Source organism: Zonotrichia leucophrys, chromosome Z (genome assembly GCF_028769735.1).
Source record: "Zonotrichia leucophrys gambelii isolate GWCS_2022_RI chromosome Z, RI_Zleu_2.0, whole genome shotgun sequence".
Lineage (NCBI taxonomy): Eukaryota > Metazoa > Chordata > Aves > Passeriformes > Passerellidae > Zonotrichia > Zonotrichia leucophrys.
In genome coordinates this window covers 11,975,514-11,999,550 of record NC_088200.1, presented here as the reverse complement: position 1 = coordinate 11,999,550, position 24,037 = coordinate 11,975,514, and the positions used below count along the sequence as shown (strand labels likewise).

The 24,037-nt window shown below is 35.8% G+C and overlaps 1 protein-coding gene across 2 annotated transcripts in view; it reads left to right on the top strand.

Annotated features, from left to right (window-relative positions):
• Positions 1-23,486, top strand: part of NUP155 (nucleoporin 155) — a 28,460-nt gene extending 4,974 nt beyond the window's left edge. The window contains exons 7-36 of one of the 2 annotated variants that reach the window (XM_064736403.1): positions 288-393; positions 2,365-2,438; positions 2,730-2,821; positions 2,949-3,046; positions 3,130-3,282; positions 3,569-3,669; positions 4,638-4,808; positions 5,844-5,954; positions 6,822-6,916; positions 7,443-7,531; positions 8,834-8,893; positions 9,856-9,915; positions 10,014-10,164; positions 10,991-11,057; positions 11,830-11,948; positions 12,175-12,278; positions 13,539-13,672; positions 15,424-15,615; positions 15,909-16,047; positions 16,707-16,842; positions 17,263-17,416; positions 17,677-17,781; positions 17,878-18,032; positions 18,462-18,591; positions 18,854-18,967; positions 19,437-19,557; positions 20,010-20,120; positions 20,876-21,012; positions 21,638-21,738; positions 22,943-23,486. In XM_064736403.1, the coding sequence (XP_064592473.1) occupies positions 288-393; positions 2,365-2,438; positions 2,730-2,821; positions 2,949-3,046; positions 3,130-3,282; positions 3,569-3,669; positions 4,638-4,808; positions 5,844-5,954; positions 6,822-6,916; positions 7,443-7,531; positions 8,834-8,893; positions 9,856-9,915; positions 10,014-10,164; positions 10,991-11,057; positions 11,830-11,948; positions 12,175-12,278; positions 13,539-13,672; positions 15,424-15,615; positions 15,909-16,047; positions 16,707-16,842; positions 17,263-17,416; positions 17,677-17,781; positions 17,878-18,032; positions 18,462-18,591; positions 18,854-18,967; positions 19,437-19,557; positions 20,010-20,120; positions 20,876-21,012; positions 21,638-21,738; positions 22,943-23,081 (3,519 nt within the window). In that variant the 3' untranslated portion in view covers positions 23,082-23,486. The remainder of the gene's footprint in view (positions 1-287; positions 394-2,364; positions 2,439-2,729; positions 2,822-2,948; positions 3,047-3,129; positions 3,283-3,568; positions 3,670-4,637; positions 4,809-5,843; positions 5,955-6,821; positions 6,917-7,442; positions 7,532-8,833; positions 8,894-9,855; positions 9,916-10,013; positions 10,165-10,990; positions 11,058-11,829; positions 11,949-12,174; positions 12,279-13,538; positions 13,673-15,423; positions 15,616-15,908; positions 16,048-16,706; positions 16,843-17,262; positions 17,417-17,676; positions 17,782-17,877; positions 18,033-18,461; positions 18,592-18,853; positions 18,968-19,436; positions 19,558-20,009; positions 20,121-20,875; positions 21,013-21,637; positions 21,739-22,942) is intronic. The other variant, XM_064736404.1, reaches the window with a different exon arrangement.
• Positions 23,487-24,037: the final 551 nt, after the last annotated feature.

The following is a 24,037-nucleotide window of genomic DNA, read 5'->3' as shown; positions in this document are numbered from 1 at the left end:
GCATTTTCTTTGAAGAAGTAGTGTTTATGAGGGGAATAGCAGTGCAGTTTTCGTCAGCTTTAAAAATTCAAATTGCATTATCTGTGCACATGTTTTATGCAAAATTTTCGTTTTAATGATCACTGTTTTCTTTCCATTAAATAACACATACTTGTTCAATTAAATAAAAGTTTGCAGTTAGATCTTTACTTGTTTTCATACTCATCCTTTGAATGATTTTTAATATTGCTCCTAATTTGGTTTTTGTTTTGCTATTCTTTCAATGCTGCATTTGTTTTACGTTGTAGGCTGAAGCAGGCTGGTTTAGCCAGCGCTGTAGAAAAATTAATCATTCAAAGAGTGCGCTGTCTTTTCTTATTCCTTCGTTGCTACAGTTCACATTCTCAGAGGATGGTAAGTATTGATATCGAAGTTCTTTTTAGCCGATAATTTAATGTAACCTTTTAAATAATGCTACCAAGAAGTCAGTCTGAATATTTTGCTTACTCAGAGGACTTGGTTATTGTCAGTACTTGTAGTGGTTCATTATTATAGAAGAATTCCACAAAGGTTCTAGATGACTGGAAGCTGGCCAATGTGATGCCTGTTCACAAAAAGGGCGGGAAGGAGGATCCTGGTAATTATAGACCAATTGGCCTGACCTCAGTAGCTGGTAAGGTGATGGAGCAGTTTATATTGAGTGTGGTCATGCAGCACTTACGGGATGGCCAGGGCATCGGACCAGCCAGCATGGGTTTAGGAGGGGTAGGTTGTGTTTGACCAACCTGGTCTCCTTTTATGACCCATCTGGTAGATACAGGAAAGGCTGTGGATGTTGTGTACCTGGACTTCAGCAAGGCCTTTGACACTGTTTCCCACAGCATACTCCTGGAAAAGCTGGGAGCCCGCAGCTTGGACAGGAGCACTCTTGCTGAGTTCAAACTGGCTGGATGGCAAGGCCAGGAGAGTGGTGGTGAATGGTGCTGCATCCAGCTGGTGGCCAGCCACCAGTGGTGTCCCTCAGGGGTCTGTGCTAGGGCCAGTCCTGTTCAGTATTTTTATTGATGACATAGATGACAGTACTGAGCCTTTCATCATTAAATTTTCAGATGACTCTAAGCTGTGAGCGTGTGTTGATCTGTTGAAAGATAGTAGGAGTCTGCAAAGATACCTGAAATGGTTGGATGGATGGGCAGAGTCCAATAGGATGAAGTTTAATAAGTCCAAGTGCTGGGTCCTGCACTGTAGCCACAATAGTTCCCTGCAGTGCTATAGGCTGGGGATGGTGTGGCTGGACAGTGCCTGGAGGAAAGGGACTGGAGGTGCTGGTTAACAGCCACCTGGACATGAGCCAGCAGTGTGTCCAGGTGGCCAGGAAGGCCAATGGCTCCTGGCCTGTGTCAGGAACAGTGTGGCCAGCAGGAGCAGGGAGGTCACTCTCCGCCTGTACTTGGCACTGGTGAGGCCACACCTTGACTTCTGTGTCCAGTTCTGGGCCCTCACTTTGGGAAGGACATTGAGACTCTTGAGTGTGTCCAGAGAAGGCAGCGAGGCTGGTGAGGGGCTGGGAACACAAACCCTGTGAGGAACGACTGAGGGAGCTGGGGGTGTTCAGCCTCGAGAACAGGAGACTCAGGGGTGACCTTATCACCATCTACAACTCCCTGAAAGGTGGCTGCAGTCAGGTGGGGGTTTGGTCTCTTTCTTCAGGAAGCACTGACAGAACCAGAGGACACAGTCTTGTGCTGCACCAAGGGAAATGTAGGTTGGATATTAGGAAAATGTTTTTTATGGAAAGAGTGATAAAGTACTGGAATGGTCTGCCCGGGGAGATGGTGGAGTCAGCATCCCTGGATGTGTTTAAGAAAAGAGTGGATGTAGCACTCAGTGCCATGGTTTAGTTGAGGTGTTAGGGCATGGGTTGGACTCCGTGATCTTGAAGGTCTCTTCCAACCTAGTGATTCTGTAAAATCAAGATAGAGTGTGTGTTTAGTTCAAGATGTACATAGCAAAGCCTGAAAAAATTGACATTTCTTTGACATTTCTATCTAAAGTGAGTGATATGTATCACAGAATTAATAGGTGCTTAGTGGTATTACCATGAATGTGGAAAATGTGTAAGTGACTAGTCTTACCTTCTTTCACTGTTTAGTGAAAAATTATTTTCAAATTACAGGTTTTTTCTCTGGGATTTTTTTTGTTGTTTGTTTACTAGCAGTGGTGTTAGTTGATTGCTGTTTTGAATCACTTACAGCAGCAGTCCTGTATGAAAGTGCAGTTTTTGTGAACATACAATTCATTATTGTATAGACATTCTATCCTAAACTTGCTTTCCCGAGTCCAATGTTGATTTGCTGGTTCTCCCTTTTTTCCCTCTTCCTCCAGATCCTGTAGTTCAAATTGCCATCGACAACTCTCGAAATATCTTGTACACCCGCTCAGAAAAAGGAGTCCTGCAAGTATGTGACTTCTTATGACTCTTTGGTCTTTTATTAATGTGTGTAATAATGTACAGGTACCTCTGTAAGTTTACCCCAATACTGAGAATTCTCTGTAGCTATGTCAGGCCCTTACTTGTTTTTATATTTTTGTAGCAATGTGCATGCTGAAGATTTTCTGAGGAAAGAGTAGCCTCAATTATATATAAGCATAAGTACAAAATAAAAATACAGCTTGAGTTACTTCTTGTTTAGTGAGGCTGAATTTATTAATCAATTCATAAATCACTAAGCTGTGTTATTGAATTGCAGGTTTATGATTTGGGGCAAGATGGTCAAGGAATGACCAGAGTTACTTCTCTTTCACAAAATGCTATTGTTTCTGCTGCAGGGAGCATTGCCAGGTATGTTCATGACAGTTAAAATGTAAGAGGTTTCCTTTAAGACCCATAGTTTCACAATACAATTTTGAAGAATTTGCATGTTTCTTTGGATTGAAAGTGTATTGGGTTTTTTTGTTTTATTTTTCAGAACAATTGATCGTTCTGTATTTAAGCCTATTATTCAAATAGCAGTGATTGAAAATTCTGAATCCATAGACTGTCAACTACTAGCAATCACACATGCAGGTAAAAAGCAATGCTAATTCCACTCCACTCAAACTGATAAATGGTATCTGCACAGTTTGTGACCTTTCTTGTCTTTTTTTCAGGTGTCCGACTATATTTTAGTACATCACAATTTAAGCATCCAACAGCTCGTCCTTCCATGTTAACCTTGGTCCATGTCCGTTTGCCACCTGGATTTTCAGCTTCTTCAAACGTAGAGAAGCCTGCAAAGGTTCACAGAGCTCTTTATAGCAAAGGTAGGCAGTGGAACATGGCTCAAATAAGATTATTTTTTGTGTGTGACAGTTACTATTACTTTGATCCCTATAAACATCTATTTTACCCTTTAAATGGCAAATGGTGTTAAAAGTGACCTTTTGAAGTACCGTATGACATACCAATCCAGGAGATATTAGTTGTTGTTCAGATTGTATGATAATGACTTAAAGATTGAGTTTTGCTGACTTAGGAAAGACTTAACAAGCTTGCATTTAATGCATGATGACTGCTTTGACATGGACTTACTATTGCTGTTCTTGATAGGGGTCCTGCTGATGGCAGCTTCAGAAAATGAAGATAATGACATCCTGTGGTGTGTCAATCATGATTCTTTCCCTTTTCAAAAGCCGATGATGGAAACCCAGGTATAAAGCAGACTTCTTTATGATTTTGATGAGATCTAGGTATTATGTTTTCTTTCCTAATAACAGATGCCTAAATCATACTGTCTGCAAGAAATAAGTAGGTGACAGAAAATTACATGAGAAATTTGGAAACTCTACAAAGCTGAATGAGCCTCTTTTAGTAGGGATTCGTAGTTCAAGCATACTTTTCTAGCTTGATGAAAACTTATGTCAAAAGCAATTGCCTTAACTTCTAAGACTTGATTCTAATTAATGTATTTGAGAATACTTTCAGCAACGCTGCATGTTGTTCACAAGCACAGAAAAACGTGGCCCTCAGTCCATAATGGTGTTGATCAAAATTTGATAAAGATTTAAAATGTAGATGCTAGAAACTTTGTGATTCCTTATTTAAATGTACATGCCATATCTTCTATAAAATCCACACATGATTAATGTCTTCATTATTTCATGGTGGGATGGTTTCTGACTTTCATTTTCCTGATTGTTATGTAAGTGTGTTTGTATGAGAAGTTTGGAGGGGGTTAGTTACCTTATGTGTCAGTTTAGGGAAACATATATTTCATCTCTGAAAGACATTTAAAGTCTTCTGCTGAGGTAGAGGAGTGACATTTCAAAAATAGTGTTACTGAAGAAATAGCAGAGTTGGAGTGAATGAAGGGACTATGTAAGTTAAAAGCTTCAAAGTCAGGTTTTGATTAATCTGCTGTTTAATAACTCACAAAGGAACTTTATAGTTGTTTTAGATCCCTTCCCGCAAAAACTTAGACATGAATATCCCAAGAGCCAACCTCTTTTTCCTCAAGGCATCTGACAGCAACAGCTAGGTTTCCCAAACAAAACTGCAGCCTGTTCTTGAGCAGCAATTCTTTCTGGTTATTTTGAATGGTAAATAGTAAAATATTACCATGGATGTGCAAAACCCGTTTCTGCTCCCAGACTGTGGATAATATCTATCTATTTTTCAGATGACGACCCGTGTTGATGGACATTCCTGGGCTCTTTCTGCTATTGATGAATTTAAAGTTCAGAAGATTGTAACACCACTAAATAAAGACATTATTCCCATAACTGATTCACCTGTTGTTGTTCAGCAACACATGCTGCCACCTAAGAAGTTTGTTCTGCTTTCAGCCCAAGTGAGTATTACTTTTCTTGACATAGGTTACTAGAAGAATTAAGTATGAAATTGGACATTTCATCTAAACCTGTACATGATTCATTTTAGACTAGTTTTCAGGATTATGTTTTGAACATGAAAAGGAATCAGGAAGAAGATTGCTGGGATTATCTGTACCTATTTTAAATTTACTCAAAGGTTTTAGATCAACTTCTTTTACACAGTGTGTTAATAATTTTTGTTGCTCTCCAGAAATCCTTGCAGATACAAATCTGGGAAGTTCCTTTAGCCTTGGTTATGCTCTTGGTTATGTGAAATTGAAACAGTCACTGTCTGCCCAGAAAAATAGTTTAAGTAAATATTGTTGGCAATTGACATTTGAATTAGTAATTTCCTATTTGTCATAGAAAAAGTCCCAGAAAAGGTTTTTTTGAGAGGGTTTTAGGAAACAATAAGAAAGAAAAAAAAAGGAAAGAAAGTGAACTTGCCTGTTTTTCTGATTATATTTAGCAATATTTTTGGCACTCAATGTCTTGACCAATAGGCTATTTAAAATAGTGTTAAAATATTAATGTCTTGCAAACTCTAGACCTGCAAGCTGCATTTGTTTAATAGCAACTGTTTTGTTAGTGGCATTAATTTGGCCATTTCCAGTAGTTAGTTTAAATGCAGGGAAGGTGATTAATGTGAAGTCTGAATTCGTGCCTTGAATTCTTCAAGCATTTTTTCTTTCGAGCAGTTTTCGGGATTTGCAAGATTCACAAAGCCTTTCTTTTCTGCATATACTTGCATATGCAGAATGTAATTCTGTGCTTTGTGTTAGGCTAAGAATAGCAAAATTAACTCAGTTTATGGAGAGTTTGTAACCATTGCAGTACTTGCCTGCCTTTCCTTGATTCACTAGTGCTTGGGAACTGGGCTTTGGACACCAGGTACATTTTTATCCCGTGGAGGAAGACTCAGAATGCCAAAGATAAATGTCATGGAGATGGCTGTGTTGTGATGAAACAGAGTAAAGACAACTTTAGCCTGACTTGCTTTGCCTTACTTTTAGGGAAGTGTTATGTTTCATAAACTCAGACCTGTTGATCAGCTGCGGCATCTGCTTGTCAGCAATACAGGTGGAGATGGAGAGGAGATTGAGAGATTTTTCAAGTTGCATCAGGTAAGAGCTTTTCATGTGTTATGAAAAATGAAAGACTTGTCACCTTTTCGTTGTTGCTGCATCCTTCTGGTCAATGTTTAATTAAAGTGATTGGTAAATTTTTCTTTTGTCTATATAAAGCTATATCATATAGAGAAATAAGTTCTCATTTTATGATATCTAAAAGCAAATGTGTAATTCACTTTCCCTGAAATTCCTATATCTTTTATGTAGAAGTGTAGTGCACTTCTTAGTTTCGAAAGAAGTTCATCTGAGAGCAGGAGAGGAAGTGTTTCTAAAAGAGTTGAACTCCTACCACTTCAAGGAATTTTTAGGTTCTGAAGGCCAGTAGAAATGTGTGTACTTGATCTGGGTATTCTTTTTTATTAGCAGCTTAAGATAAACAAGAAACAAGCAGAAGCATGGTTATTGTGGATTACAATTTTAATATGGCAAGCTTTGTGTAGTATCTGCAGTGAGTGTTCATTGTAATCTATTCTCTTGTGCTTGGAAAGGAGATAATTGCTATTGTAACAGCTTATTAGAATATGCAAACACTGATTTTTACAATTGTTTTTTCTTCAAACACAATTATAATTTGTGTTTTTGTGTTTGTAGAAATTGCATGAATCTTAGTCATATTTAAATGTCAGGCATTATTCCCTACCAGTAGTAGCACTGAGTTTGCAAAAACTGTATCTTACCTAATACAGTGGAATAATTGCTAGGGTTCACTTCTTGTCTGTAATTCAAGAGAGCTAATTTCCCTGGCTTCTAAATAATATAATGCAGTAAGTATTTACCATTTTAGTTTTTGAGGAATATAACTTCTATACATTTCTTACCAACTTGATATAAGACACCATACTAACCTTGTATATGCTCTAGGAGGATCAGGCCTGTGCCACTTGCCTTATTTTGGCCTGTTCTAATGCTGCATGTGATAGAGAAGTATCTGCCTGGGCTACTCGAGCATTCTTCAGGTGAGTTTTAATTCTGTCTGTCATTCTGAATGTTATGCTCAGGATCACTATGGTCACTAAACACGTGTACAGGCTTTTTAACCTGCTGCCAGTTCTTGTGCAGGTGTTAAAGTCAGTGAGCAGTTTTCAGTAGGTTGTGAATAGTTGTTCTTCATTAAATTCAATCACAAAAGCTGAGACAAAATGTGGATTGTAACTCTGGAGTTAGCAAGGAAAGACATAGTAAAATGTTCATGTAACACTATAGGATAGAGATTAATAGAAATTACTTGTGGATGATAAAAAGACAATCATGGGTCATCTCAACTGTGCCCTTCTTTCCACTTCCCTGTAGAAACAAACTTTGAATGATGCTAAAGTATAAGTCTAACTTAGGAATTGGTAAATTTCTCTTAAAAACTGTTCCGGGATTTTTATTTCCCATTTTAAAAGAACCCCAGAATTGCTGTTATTTCTCAAAGGCATGAAAATTGAATGAGCTGTGTATGACATTCACGTTGAGAATTTTTGGTTTTGCAAACTTTAGGTATGGTGGAGAAGCACAAATGAGATTTCCATCAGCTCTGCCTCCTCCCAGCAACGTTGGACCTATTTTGGGTTCTCCTGTTTCTGCAGGTATGTAGCAAGCATTTCATAATTCTGGACAGGTTTTTTTTCCTTGATCATGTTGTTTTGTCTTCTCACAAGTACTTGTGTTCTTTTTGTCTGAAATAGACTGTGTTTTTCACTTACTAGCTAGTTAATGACAAGAGCTTTTTCCATTTCTCTTTAGTGATTTTTGGATTTAGTGAGGGGTTCGTTTTCTCAAAGGATGTGTCCATATTGCATATACTCTGTTAAAAAACACGTGAAGAGGGTATACATTTGTTACTTCCAGAGTCATTTCACCAGCGCAAGAACAACTTATCAATAACGTATTTCAGACTTCATGAAGCTTAGCTGGTTGCTCTATAGATATAACAGTATCTTCCTACATTATCATTGCCATGCCTCTACAGATACTGCTTGTGAGAAGGAAGAAGAAATTTGATCAAGAAATGAGCTAGTCATTTGGAGTGATTTCTTTCTTTAAAAGCTCTGTCTTCAGCATTTGGTTTCTGCTTCAGTCTACAGTGCCACCTAAAGAGGAGAAAAGTGCTTATTTTTTCTCCTCAAAACTTGGTGCTTCTTGGAGTGAAGGTCTTTTTGTACTTTCAGATTCACTTAAATTTCTACAATTGCTGTCCCTTAATATGCATTACTCAATTTCAGATTGGAAAGGTTTTTAAAAAAGAAATTGATGATGACGATTTGAAATTGTGATTGAAATACTGAATTAAATTAGTTACTGTTTTTATCTAGAACTCATTAATGTATAAAATCCTCTTCCTTCATCTGATATATGTCATTCAGTTTTACACAACAGACTTGGGAAATAAACTTGTTTGCCTGGAATTCAAGGAAATTCCATTTCATTACCATATTTTGACAAGTATCCAAATTGCTAAGTGTTGGAGAAAAGTGTTGTGAACTAGGATGAAATTTAGGGAAAACAGCTGACCCTGTTTTTCAGAATTCTTAACTACTGTTAAAACTCTAAAGAGGAATGACTACTTTAATGAATTAGTGGCATCACTTTCCAACCCTTTTGGTGTGGAACAGTAACAGTGTGGGCAAGAGCTGAGGCGAGGCATAAGAATGTAAAATTAAATCTGAGTCGGAGGGAACAGTAGCTATGGGAAGAACAGGTGCTAGGAGCAGACTGAGAGTGAAATTAGGTTGTGGGGGAAATAGCAGTAAGTTCTCTAGTCAACAAGGAGACTCATTTTAGGGCTAAATATGTTTTCCCAAGTCTAAATATTTGCTTATTTTTGTCGTTCTGTCATAAATGCCTCTTTCAAACCTAGTATCAAAGCAGATGTTTCCATTTTGCTTCAGTAACAGGTCCAGGTGGAAGATGGCACCATTCTTCTACTACTTTCTCGGTTTGCTCAAAGGGTAGAGAACTGTCATGTGAAATTAAGATTCTGATGTTGTGGATGTCCCATGTGGTGGGTCAGACACTGCTGACAGAAATTCATTCAACCACCTCATAATTTTGCATGTGAAACTAACATAACAATAATGTTAGCATTAAAAGGCCAGGTGCCATTTCCATCTTTTTCCCACTGTTGCAAGTCTAGCCATGCATTTGCATGCTGCTTTTCTGCAATGCTGTGTTTTGCTTTAGCACACATGACAAGGTGCTCTGAGAACGTATTGGTACTGTGTTATCCTTTGTGCTGTTGTGTGTTGCCAAGTTGAGAGAACTGTAGCAAATTAGGCAAAATTGTATCCTTTGATAAAAGCCAAATTTTGAGAGTGCCAGTTTTTTTTACCTTTTCTGTGATACATCACCTTGTTTGCTAATGGTATGTGGACGTTTTTGTAGATGACCACACATGCTCCTGATATTTTGAGGTCTTAAGTTAGCTGTCCAGATTTAATTTACAGGAAGAGATGAAGTATTCATGGCTGAACTTGAGGCTGTGGACAGTCTTAGACTTAGTATTTTGAGTTAGCAGTGTTGCTGTAGTGTTTGTACATCTGTCCCAAATAAAAATGAAAAGTAATACTACAAGTGTTTGGCATTCAGAAGGTGAGGAACAGCAAAAAAATATGTGGGCAATATTGTATGCAGTGCAGACAACAGATAGTGTGCAATAAATAACAACATGAATGCTGGGAAGAACATGTTGCTTCAACGGCTCTTGAAGGAATTGTATCCATTTATTTGACTTGTGGAGTGCTGGTTGATAAGAAGTGAGTGCAATTTGATACTTTACTATAAACAAAACATTGAAAGTATTTTATTTAACAACTTTGCTGCTTTTGCATAGATACTTTACGGCATATATTTAGGAGGGGGCAGTTTTGGATTGTGTTCCACAACCTTACCTTTATTTTTTTTCCCTTCTTAGGTGCCCCTTTGACTGTTGATAGTCCATATTCTAATCCTAGCATTTTGACACCTGGGCAAGGTAACACCTTCTTCTCTATTTTTATTTAATAATTTTTAAGTTTTTAAGGCTTTTTCATTGGCATTGAAATGAGTAATATTTACCTATTTTTACCCTAGGTATACCACCTCCTGCTATGTCAACTCCCATTTTTCCTGCTGGAAATTCCATGTCTCACCCTGGTACATCCATTAGTGGAATGATGGGTCCCGAGATAGTATTTTCTGGAAGACACAATGGCATCTGCATATACTTTGCCCGGATTATAGGGTGAGGTCTTTGTAAAAAGAGATTCTGTCACTCAATTGGTTTCATAGTTTTTCACCAATATGTGCATATAGGTGGTGCATTCGATATTAATAGCCTTTAGATTGGAAAGTCGTAAATTGTAGTGTTGTATTTATGAAATACCTGTCTATATAAAATGTTGGTTTTGCATCTCTTTTAATATTAGTACATTCAGTGAATGCCTAGGGCAGGAAAGTTGCTTAGATACTGAGCCTGCAGTCAAGTGCATTAACAGAACTCTGAAATCTCCAGGTTTATTTTTCAAACCTATGAGTTGTGTGTTTTAAGCTCCTACTGAAGGACGAAACAGAAATGCAGAAGGACTTAAAAGATCAAAGTCCTATCTTTAAATAATTTCTGTGAAGAATGTTTAGTCAGAATCAGAAGTCAGAGCAATGAAGCATGACTAAAGATTCTCTTACCTTGGAAGTTGAGCCCTAAACAACTCAAGCAAGAACAGAGTTCTGCATATGTTGGTGATCTGTCTCCATGCTGACTGGGAAAGAAATTTTTGTTATGAGACTTGTTTGCTTACACTGTATTTCCAGGGAATTATATTCATTATAGCATTTGAAAGCATCAAATTTAATTTAATTAAAGTTTTTAGATCTGGAATTTTGCTAATTATTTATATCTGCACTATTCATTATTATATAATGCCTAGTTTTTAGAATATTTAGTTTTCATCCAAAATTATTCCTTTTACACTTTTAGCTTCAAAGTTTTACCATTTCTTTTTCAATAAATTATACATAGAAGACTTACAAAAATACTTGGTTAAATGACTTGGCTATTTTTTGTTTTGCAGAAATATTTGGGATGGCAGTATAGTCGTGGAGAGAGTTTTCAAAAGTGGCAATCGAGAAATTGTTGCAGTATGTTAAAGATTATTCTGTGTTCTTAAAAGTTTCTTTTAGTATTTAAGTCCTTTTAAGCTTCCATTCCTAGTTATAAACTGTTCGGTACAAAACCTATTGTTTGCCATGTCATTGTTTTCTTAAGTACTGAGCCCTTAACTGATAATTAGTTGTCTTTTAAAGCTCTTCTTTTAAATAGTACTTTCTAAGAAACCAAGCTAATTTAATCTCTGCTCTTAATTGTGATTGGCCAGTTTTCTCCATGTTTATTGATGTCACTTTGTTGATACCCACTTAGGGTTTCCGCATGCTCCCTCCAGACAAACCCTAAAAATAAAATGCTTTAGTGGTTTGGGATAGTCACTGCAGTTGTGGAAGGACATAAAAAATTTTCATCATTTGCCTAACTAATATATTGCTGTTTCATTTTTTGTGCATGATGAAAATAAAATCTTTTCTGGCTGTGATTGTTAATAGAATCCAGTGCTCAATCCTTGTTCTAGCTTAGAGCCGGAAGTAGTAAAGCATAGCTGATTTAGTTATCGGGGGCAAAGAAAGTAGCATCTTGAATTCTGTATATCTGCAGAGGACTCCTGCCTCTTCACATGTATGCTGCCTCAATGAATGTGATATAATTATGTTGTGTTCCTGTGATTTGTTACTAGCACACAATTTATTTGTTGTACCCTCTTGTTTGTATTTTCAGTGATGTTAGCTTAAAACTGAATTTTTTTTGAAAAATAAATGTGAAAGCCCAACTTTCTGTAATAAAGTTTGCTTTCTTTTGCAGATAGAAAGCAGTGTTCCATCGCGTATGCTGGAATGTGTACTACAAGAACTAAAAGGTTTACAAGAATTTTTGGATAGAAATTCACAATTTGCTACAGTAGGAGCACTTGGAAACCCAAGGTATTATTAATTTTTAATGTATTAATTTTGGTAAATTTACATGTGGTATTTAATGTCCAGCTTTTGAAAAACTACCGTAGGTGTTTTGCTGAGTTGAAGTGTTTGTATAATCTCGTGCTGCAACATTTAGATGCTAAGAATTAGTTTGTTACATTAATCTTTAAGGAATTCAATATTTCTAATCATATTAGTGTTTTGGGTTTTTTTTGTTTTTTTTAAATTGCAGTTTCAGCACACCAGCGAATCTACAGCAGAGACTCCTGGGTTTTATGCGGCCTGATGGTGGAAGTTCTCAGCAAGTCCAGCAAGAACTCCAAAGAAAATATCATGGTATGTAATTGTGTTTGAGCAGGAAGTATCAAGGAATGGTGCCTTTGGATGTTGCCTTTCTCACTTTTTTTGTTAAATCATATGAATAAAAAGACCTTTTTTACACACAGATTTTATGTTGAATATCATGCCATTGTTTTGCACACTTACCTGTCTGGTTTTTTTTCCTTCTTAATGCTCTCCATTATAGATAAGTTTTTTTAATCTCCTCACTACAGTACTTAGTAGCTGCAAAACCATTTATATTTACAAGATAGGATTTACTAAGCAGTTATTTTATGAGACGAGTGAGCATGATGTCTTTTTAAAAAATTACTGTAGTGCAGATTTCCAAAGATACAGTCATTGAAATGTCTACAAAACTTTGTTTAGAAATATGAGGTCTGTTACACAGCCCATTTAAATTCTTGTCTTCTTATAGTGCAGCTTTTGTCCAGCACTTGCAGGCAAGTTGGGAAATGTTGTTACTGCATATATGGAATTGAGAATGTTTGTGGTCCACATGTGTGTAATCCTGGGCTTTTAATAGTGTAAATATAAACATTTTCTGTAAGTCACTATGTAGGATTTGGTAGATGTTTAATAATTTTATTTTTTTTATTTTTATTCTTTACTGAGTTCATCAGTCCTTTGGAATTGCTGAATGACACAATGTAATTATTTTTAACCTAATTTGTGAACTGTAGACACCCAGACACATAAATTGTTACAATTATGTTCTGCCTATGTTATAAGTATGAAAACATTATCTCTCCAGTTTATATAATACATTTTGCCAAATTTAAATGTTGTAGTTTTTGGAGTAGTTGTTGCTTTAATGATAGTGTAGATAGTATTGACCACAGCTGTAATTGTAACTGTTTTCTCTACAAGTAAATACAGATAATCAAACAAAAAGGGAATATGTATGAGTTTAATTTGATTTCTTTTATGTTCAGCAGAAATACATTTATACCTATTGAAACAAAAGTAAAATTTAAGACTGATGTGTAAATCTAGTGCGCAGGAAACCATACTTGTTTTTCAGAGAGTACAGTTCCTTTGTTGCCTAGTTTGAAATAAATGTTAACAGAGGGTTATTTGTTTTGGGACAGTGTTAACATGGCATTTATCTCCCAAGAGAGCTAGGCAGCATTAATCAACAGTGGAAGAGAAAAAAAGATAGAAAGTTAAGCATATGGTTACTGAAAATCTTCAGAAACTTACATGCTTATTTGAAACATGTGGAACAGTTCTTGCTGACAGTCCCTTGTTTTCCAGCTGAGGCACAGCTAACTGAGAAGACCTCACTTCAAGGCATCCAGCAGCTTGTTCGCAAAACCTGCCAGGCACTGGCTTTATGGAAGTTGCTATGTGAGCACCAATTCAGTGTTGCTGTAGGTGAGCTTCAGAAGGTAAGATCTGGATAATGCAATTTTTATTTGTTTGTACTAATTGGCTGAACTTCTTTTGCTACATAAGTATTCCCAAGGGATTGTTACTTAAATTAATTGAGAAACATATGAATTTTAAACTACACACAAATTTTTTTATACGTGGTCACAAATGTTTAAGAGACTGACATGTATTGACATAATCAGTCAATTTTATGCAATTGGAAGAGTCACTAACAATGAATTGTTCTACTTTAATTGATAACTAATACTGAGTCTCATTTATAAATTACTGCTTTTTTACCTTAAGCACATTCTGCAGAATGTTCTGACAAGAATAGACCAGCATATTCCAGCCAAGTAGAATTCACTCTTTGCCTTAGTCTTGGTGAAAGAAGAGAGCAGTGGGGTAATAGAGTCCTTGCTATTATGTGTAAGTAGGGTACCAGAATGTACCACAGAACAGCTGAGGTTGGAATGAACCACTGGAGATCACCTGTCCCCTTTGCAATGGGGGTAATAATCTAATTGACTCTCAAAGCAGGGGCAGCTAGAACAGTTTGTCCAGGACTGTGTCCAGTAAGGATTTTAATATCTGTAAAGGTGAAAACTCCGCAGTGTCTCTGAGCAACCTGTTCCAGTGTTAAACCACTTCTAGAGCAAGAAAGATTTCTCTTCTATTCAGGTGTAATTTCCTTAGCTTCAATTTTTTACCATTGTGCAGTGTTATTGGTTATCACTGAGAAAAATCTGACTCTTCATTCCTTATACTTTCTCAAAAATATTATTAAGTTCCCACATATTGCCCTCTAAGCCTCCAGGCTTAATGATCCCAGTTCTTTCAGACTCCTGGTTTGTAAAGAAGGAAAATTGTAGAACAAAGGGTGCTACTGCTGTGCACCCTGTGCTGATGTCAAATTTGCTGCCAATCATTGAAAAAAGCTATTCATTTGAATAGTGGGCATTTTGTCCTAAAATGTGATAGGATTGTTTGAGAAGTTGTATTTTTTGTTCACAAAAAGAATAATTTTAAAGCCTTATAGAGGCACAGAAGTTGTTGCTCTTCACACTGTTGCATTGGGGAGCTTTGTCCAATTTACATTTGTGTTGGACAAGGAGCTAACTAACTGTTTAACAAATAAAATGTTCTCCTTTGTCTTCAGTAGATTTAGAGTTTTTGTAGTTGTATTATCATGTTGTTAGTATCATCTATAGACACTATATAGACCCTACGTAGACCCTTCTGGCAACTATGTGCACAAATATTCTAATTTTAAAAAATTAGAAACCTTCAGTGTAATTTAATCTTAAAAAGCATAATGAGTTCGGACCTCGAACTTTCCATACTCCTGTTTTTATTGAATCTGTCGTTTTTATTGTTCTGAATATTAAAAACTTTGTCAGTGTCATAGGATATGCATTCTGACAGTGCCCTGTGAAGTAAAAGGAACTGTTAATTCCATTCTTACTGTCAGAGATCTGAAACAGAGAGACACATAGTGAAGATGGCAGAGGAAGTCTGTTAAGAGGAGTTTTTACTGCCCTTAGGCATCCAGCAAGGCCTTTAGTAGTAGCCTTTGCTTTATTTTTTTTATTCTGCTATAAAATTTGTATTTTAAATAATGTATTTCTCTGCTGTACATAGCAGTCATTGGAGTTTTGTATCTTTATTTCTTAGAAACAGTTAATTTTGCTGCTGGAACTTTCAGAGGTTTCTAAACAGGATCAAGTAAAAGATTTGGTAAACCAATAAAATTCTGTCTCGTCTTCAGGAGCTTCAAGAACAGCTGAAGGTTACTGCTTTTAAAGACTTGGTGATTAGAGATAGAGAGTTGACTGGAGCACTCATTGCCTCTCTTATAAACTGTTACATCAGAGATAATGCAGCTGTTGATGGAATCATTGCCCATTTGCAAGATATCTGCCCTCTTCTTTATAGCACTGATGATGCTGTGTGTTCAAAGGTAAGTGCACTTTCAGATTTTTACAGCACCCAAACACAACTTGAGAACATACACAAATGAGATACATTGGGCAGCTTGTAAGGTGAGAACAGGAAACCAGTTGGTTGTCTTCAGCTTTTCTAATGCTGTTGTAGCCTTTCTGCTGGAAACTTACTGACCAGAGAGTGCTTTTGAGAGGATGATCTTTTATTTTGTTTCAGCTTTGAAATTTAGAATAATAGTTCATTGACAGTATCCATGATTTGTTCGTGATTTGCTCATGTTAATAATTTCCATTTTTTATTTGTTTTTAGGCAAATGAACTTCTTCAACGATCCCGTCAAGCTCAAAGCAAAATGGAAAAAGAGAAGATGCTGAGGGAGTCACTAAAAGAGTATCAGAAGATCAGCAATCAAGTAGACCTTGCTAATGTTTGTGCACAGTACAGGCAGGGTAAGAGCCAATCACTGATCATGCTGAATAATTTCATGGTATTTCATGAAAGATGGCTTTCATGCCATCTTTTCTGTTTGTTTTTTTTTTTTTTTGCTAAGTTTCAACTCAGTTTTGTAGTTTTTTACCATAAACAATTGCTTAATAAATCTTAAAATGTGCCAGCCTTTTCGTTTTTAAAACCTTGCTAGATTTAACAAGCCAACCAAGAAATCCTTTTCTATATTGAAATAGTCCCATGTATTTACCTCATATTGCAGTTCTCATTTGTTTCATGTATGTGATTGAAATATTTCACTAGATTCTGTGTAAGCAGAGGGTTACAGGTACCTTTTATACAAAATACACTGTTTGAAAGATGGTTCTGAATCCTGATTAGTGTAGTATATCAGTTAAATATACATTTAAAATATGTAACAGCTAAGAAATGGGCCTCTGTACAGTATTATATATTGTGCGGGACATTCCCTGTAACTTCTGTGTAACTCAACTTCAAATTTGCATATAAATGCCACAGGGTGGGAACAGGTATAGATTTTAAATTATATGGACCAAAATGAGTAGTGTAGCATTTGCTTGAGAAATGTTTGATGTCGCTTACCATTTTGTTGTGAATTCAATACAATAATGAACAGTGATATTTGTTTTGGTTTTCCTAGTGCGTTTCTATGAGGGAGTGGTAGAGCTCTCTCTTACAGCAGCTGAAAAGAAAGATCCTCAAGGTCTTGGCCTTCATTTCTATAAAAATGGAGAACCAGAAGAAGATGTTGTTGGACTCCAAGCTTTTCAAGAAAGGCAAGTTTCCAGGATAATTTATGATTATATGGAGTGCTTTTTTTCACGTGACTGGGAATGTAGCTCTTTTAGGCAAGGAGTGCAGGGTAATAATAAACAAGCATTTTATGATAAGGGACAAAATACAAATATTTTTGCCCATCATGCTCCCCTTGATTATGATTAATATGGCAGGAGCTTAATCTGAAATGGGGGGTAATACATGCAGAAAACATTGTGATCAGAAGACTACGGAAATACTTCTTAGAAAGATGAACAAGAACAAACCAGATTGTGACATCCAGCTGACAATAAGCCGACAATATTCTTTAAATCTTAGTAATTGTCTCAAAGGCATACAGTAACACACTTGTAAAAATTATTTTATAGACAGTTGCAGTGAAAATTATGAGTTTTTTTTTTCTTTTGCTCTGTTTACAGATTGAACAGCTACAAGTGTATCACTGACACCCTTCAAGAGTTAGTGAATCAAAGTAAAGCTGCTCCTCAGTCTCCCAGTGTACCCAAAAAGCCAGGTCCTCCAATGCTGTCATCTGACCCCAACATGTTAAGCAATGAAGAAGCTGGACATCATGTAAGAAACTCGCAAAAAAATCATGACTGCACTCCAGAGAACAGTGTGATTTGAAGGGGTCTAGAATTTATTATTTTAATAAAATTGTTGAGTAGTTTAATGAAGTGAAGGTTTGTCATGAATTGGCCTCAATATCTAGAGCACCCATAGAAATTATGACATGCAAATAATGTGAACCTAAGTATTGTCTCATGGTTATTCAGGACTTAAAGTAATGTAACCACTTTTCTAATAGCAGTTCTGACCTTTTCTTCCCTTAGTTTGAACAAATGCTAAAGCTGGCTCAGCGTTCAACAGATGAACTCTTCAGTATTGCGCTTTACAATTGGTTGATACAAGCTGACTTGGCGGACAAGCTGTTACAGGTGAGCTTGTCTATACACAGTGAACTGGGAGAGGTAATAATGCTTAAAAGGCAGGGAAGAGCAAGAGTATAACTGTTGTCTTTCTGATGTCTGCAGGTTACTGCCCCCTTTTTGGAGCCCTACCTGGTGCGGATGACCAAGATTGACCAAAACAAAGTCCGCTATATGGATTTACTCTGGAGATACTTTGAAAAAAACAGAAATTTTAGTAATGCTGCTAGAGTCTTGGCCAAGTTGGCTGACCTCCATAGGTATGAATTACATGTGCTCTTTTGTACATATATTGAGGTAACTAGGGAAAAACCGAAAAAACCAAAATCAAAACATTTTGTTTAAGTACATTTTAAAAAGGAGGTTTTCTAAGAAAACTAAAAACAGGATGTGTTAGCTTTAAATCTAGGCAATTACTGGAAATCAGTGATATTGTTTATTTTTGTATTATACATTACTTAACAATGTATTTCCTGTAATTACAACTTATTAAGTGTCCAGTTCTTATTGAGAAGTACACTAGAACTGAGCTTGCAGCAAAGATGGGGCTATGTGGTTGGATTGCGTCATGCATGATTTACTAAAATCTGGAAAAGGCACATATTACTTCGCAGAGTCTAGCTAGAATATAACTAACCCTCAAATAATTATATTAAGTACTCATTTTATTATGAATATTTATTTTGCAGCACAGAAATTTCTCTTCAGCAGCGTCTTGAATACATTGCACGTGCCATTTTGAGTGCCAAAAGTTCCACTGCTATATCCTCTTTAGCTTCAGATGGTGAATTCCTACATGAACTAGAAGAGAAAATGGAAGTAAGAAAAAATACTAATCTAAATTACTCTGTAAATGCATTATTTCACTTTGTCTCATTGACACGTAACAGTTTTACTACCAGTTCTGTATAAATGGATTTATTTGCTTTCATCCTGCAAAGTTAGGCAGATGAAAATAGACTTAATGGTATAAGTGGCAATATTTCTACATTTAAATAAGCTAAAGTTAATTCTGGGTGTATTTTTAAACTATGATTAAATTAATTGAATCTTGAAATACTGAATTTTCCTTTTAAACAAGGTTGCAAGGATCCAGCTTCAAATACAAGAAACATTACAGCGGCAGTATTCCCATCATTCTTCAGTACAAGATGCAATTTCCCAGCTTGATGCTGAGCTGATGGATATAACCAAGGTGATTGAAATTTCCTTGTGTTAAAGTCCAGTTTATCAAATTTTGGGAGGAAAAATGTTTTGCAAAGAATGATTCTATATTGACTAGGAAGAGTAATAGGCAGTTTATAATTCCTGGTGTCAATGTCTTTTACCCTGGACTGTAATTTTCTGTATTGCAATAGTACAGATAATACTTGCAGTCTTTAGTATTTTTATTTCTTTCATATGTTTATCTTCATTATGACATCTCTTGCGTTTCTTCACTCATAGAAAAAATTAATGGAAAATTAAGTTTTCATTTTAAATTCATATAAAATTTAGTGTTGTTTCTAAGAAATTAAACTAAACGTAGCAAAAAAAATTAGTGGTTGATAACAGTTATGTTGCATATTTACTAGTCTGTCCGACAAAATAAGAAACAACTGATTTTTAAGATTTAATTTGATCTTACATGAAAAGTAAAGATTGGTTGGTAATTTTTCTTTCAGCTGTATGGAGAATTTGCTGACCCTTTTAAGCTCTCGGAGTGTAAGCTTGCAATTATACATTGTGCAGGTCATTCTGATCCTATCTTGGTGCAAACTCTCTGGCAGGAAGTCATTGAAAAAGGTAGGTCTTAATGGAGTAGGAGTTGTGATATCTCTTGTCCTTTACCATCAGTTAGTAATTCACTCTCTGTTCCTGTTGTTTTTGATTGTTTGGAGGTTTTTTCCCCTCTTGGTTTTTGGGCTCAAGTTTACCGTTGTGCTAACAGCATTGATCAGAGATCTAAGGGAAAAGCTGTGTGGTGTGGGTTTTTTGTGGGGGTCTGGAATGTGGTTTTGTTTGTTTGTAGTCTAAGTAGGTTTGCATGGAACTCCACAGAAGCATAAAGACTTCAAAATGTACATGCAAACACACCAGAAAAGGTTGTATTTTTACTTCCATGTGCTGATTTTTTTGTTGACAAGAGTGTAAGATTTTAATTTATTATTTATAAATTTAGGTGCCTCAGTGTAATTTTGTATAAATGTGGTACTTTTCCTGAAGTCCTCTCTAAGCATTTTTTTTTTCCTTTCCAGAGTTGAGCGACAGTGTGTCTCTGAGTCCTGCTGACAGAATGCAAGCACTTTGTCTGAAGCTGGCATTGCTTGGAAAGATATATGCTGGCACACCCCGCTACTTTCCTTTAGGCAAGTTGTTAGCCTGCATAGTAAATAAGCATATGTGTTTGATGGATGAGTTTCAGCTTTTTTTTATTTTACTCTTAGAAAAATTTTAACTAAGAAATGTTTCTCATTTTTTACTCTCAAAAGAAATGGGAAATAAATGAAGTTTAGGTGGCAGCAGCAGTTACTTTTTAGAAAGTAGTAAAGTTTGTTTGCATCAAAGCACGAAGTACAAAATGTGTATTTATACATTTAAGATTTTGAGCAAGCACATTTATCTGCTGTCTCTTGAAATTCTGTATGAACCATCTGCCATCTGATGTAGATTCTGAAAATTATTCGGGAGATTTCTGGATAGTTTTTAGAATTTCTGATTTTCTGATGCTCATATGTTTTGACAATGTGCTGTTATATAAAAACCTGGCAAATATATTGTTCAGCAGTAAATCTTATTTTATTTTATAATACTAAAATAATGTGCAACTAACATTAAATATGAACATTTTGTGCTGACCAATACACTGTTAATTGTTACAGACACTTAAACAAGCTTCAGGCCATTCTAGCAAAGGTAGTCATAGCATGTGTTTTGTGTAGAAACAAAAAAGTTACTGAATTTTTCTCAACAGCATAGTTGCAAGGCAAAACGGTAAGAAAGTACTAAGTGTGAGTAATCCTTGCCATGCACTGCTGATAGTAAATTACTCTTAAATGCGTTTGTTTCATAGACTCCCAGTAACAAGTTGGAATCTGAATGTTCCCTCATTTATGTCCTCCAGATTTTCTAGTGCAGTTTCTAGAGCAACAAGTCTGCATTTTGAACTGGGATGTAGGTTTTGTAACATACACCATGCAAGAAATTGGAGTGCCATTGCCAAGGCTGCTTGAAGTGTATGACCAGCTGTTCAAAGCACGGGTAAGGAAAATTGCACAAAATAAAAATTCTGTGTTCAACTATTATCAAGGTCTCTCTTTAATGGGAAACATGAAATAATATAAGGAAGGATATAACAAAGTATACATTCAAAACTTTGCTTTCTTTACTCAAAGACTTTTAAAAGGCTGCATTTTCTCCCTGTAAATAAAATCTGTGGATTTTATTAATTTCAGTACCCAGAGCATGATGAGGAAATTTGTTAATTCTTTTAGTTCATCTGGAGCTAGTTTAGGATAAAATAGGATTAGAATTATGTTGCAGAAGGAACAGCATGTATTGAGTATATTAATTTTATTTGTTTCCTAATAATGTTTAAAATTTGTTGTATTACTAAATCTTCTCTGATCCATTAATGCAATAAGCAAAGAAGTTTGACTTTGTGGAAATGGAAAACTGAGTTAAATTTATGTATATTTACTATGTTATTTAAAATAATGTTTAAATGTAGGCCTAAATATAGATGAAAGTAGAATTCCTGTTAATCTAACTTTCTTGATACAATAAATAAATACTTGCACAGCTGGCAGTTCCTGTACACATGACACACTTTTTTTGTCTTCTTCATATTTTTGTCCTTAATATTTTGTGGTTTGTTTTTTTTAAGGATCCATATTGGAGTAGAATGAAAAAGCCTTTGCACCTGTTGGAGTGTATTCATGTATTACTGTCAGGATATGTACAGGATCCAAGCAGAGTACCTATGAGGTAAAAGGACAGCTATATCCTAATGAATAGTGAAACATAAAATATTCTAAAATACTTCACTCTAGCAATTCCCAAAGCTTTTCTTCTATAGGGTGAAATTAATATTTTATTCCTAACACTTGTTATTCAAAATCATTTGGTAGAAACTTGTTGAAGTCTGCCTACTAAACTACTTCAAAGGTAATTTTTGTCACATCACTGAAGATACTTGAGGAACTGAGAGGATTATTTTGTGATTTTTGGCAATATACTTTAAGGACTAGTTCAGACAAATCTGTTGCAGTGCGTGAAAGTGGGGGAAAACACAAATTGGGCATTTTGTAACTGAAACAGTGAAGTGTTTCATGTACAAATTCTAGAAACTCTAAGTTACTCTAGGAAAGAGAAGACTAAACATTGGGATGGATCTTACGCAATTGTTTATAAGAGGTTGATGATGAATCAATCTTCAAGACTGAAATTCAGCTTAATTCACATCAGAAAGAAATTTAGGTGTAATAATAGAAAAAGAAAGTGAGAAAGATAGCTAAGTACTTTAAAAAGTTGCCTGCGTATCACCTCTAGCTTTGACAATTTTTATTTGAATAGACTATATGAACTTCAGTCAGAACTATCTTGTCTCAAAAACAAAAACCAGAACTACACAAAGTCTTGGTAACACTTCTAAACATAGATATTGCTGATTCTTTTGAAAAATGTACATAAAATATCCCCTGTTCACATACAGTTTACTTCTTTTATCACTTTATTGGTCTTTTATGGTTGGTTGATTTAGATACTCTATTACAACTTCAGTGAATGCTGTCTGATTTTAATACTTCTTTCAATAATACATTGAGATTTCATTATAATTTATGACATTTAAACTGTTATCTACATTAATAACTTATACATTGACCATAATAATATCTAAAGTAGTATCTAAATATTTCACATTGCTGTAAACTGTGTCATGCTTTTAAAGTATTTAATATCAGATAAATAGTAATGAGTCATCTATTTTCCCATTATGCCTTAGTCACAGGTATTAGATTTCAAAATTAATTTCTCTTAATAAATAGTGAAATACTTAAAAGTAGCTGACAGATGTCTTACTGATACACTATTCCATTGCAACTCAAAGAATGCTCATGTTCTAGTTCAGCTGAATTCTGAGATACAGGATTAAAAAGGAGCTCATGGTTATTCTGTGTTTTGTTTGCAGGCGACGATTCACAAATGTTTGCTTGGATGCTGTTAGTTGCTACCTGGTTGAACTTCAGTCTATGAGCCCCACACTAATGGTGCAGACTACTATTGGGAATTTTAAATCTCTACAGGCCAAGTTAGAACGGCTTCACTGATTGTCTAATACAAGAACAGAATCATTAGTGCAGGTAATAGAAACTGAAATAAAGGCTCCAATGTTGGCACTGAATTACGAACAAACAAATCCTCAGAAAGAAAATCCTGAGAGAGTTTTCTCCTGCCATGTTTATCAAATGTGTGGCCTGTATTCATGCGCTTCCTAAAAGTATCTACAAATTGTAGAATGTAAATGTGACAAATGGAGTTTCTTTTACTTTTACTACTACTAGGTTTTGTAACGATAGAAAGCTTTTTTTTATATTGTTGAAATAAAATACATTGTGTGATCTTTGCCATGGGGATAAAAATATTTCAAAAATATTTTCTTTTTCTTTGTTTTAAATAATGGGGAAAAGCAAATTATTTCCCCTATTCCATCTTAATATGTTGTATCTGTTAAAATCAAATAAAGAAGTCAAAAAATGACTTCTGTCTACTTTTATTATGTGCACACTAACACCAAATTGTATTCACACCTAGAATCACCTCCCTTCCCTGCTGCCCACGGGGCTCTAGATGCAGCCCAGGACAGGTTTGGCTCTCTGGGCTGTGAGTGCCATGGCTGGGCCATGTGCAGCTTCTCTCTCACATCTCACACACATGTGGGGGGGACCATCTGAAAGGCTTTACAGAAGTCCAGACAAATACCATCTGTATCCCTTCATTTATCCACTGTTGTAGTCACTCAGTCATGAGGGTTACCAGGTTGATCATGCAAGGTTACCCTTGGTGAAGCTGTGCTGGTTGTCCCAAATCACCTCTCTGTCCTCCAGGTGCTTCAGCACAATTTCTAGGAGAACCTGTTTCATGATCTTCCCAGGCAGAGAGAGGAAGTTGACATGTTAGTTGTTCCCAAGGTGGCTTTTTCTTCTCTTTCTAAAGATGGATACATTTTCTTCAGTCACTTGAGACTTCACTTGACTGCCATGACTTTTCAGTTATCATGGAGAGT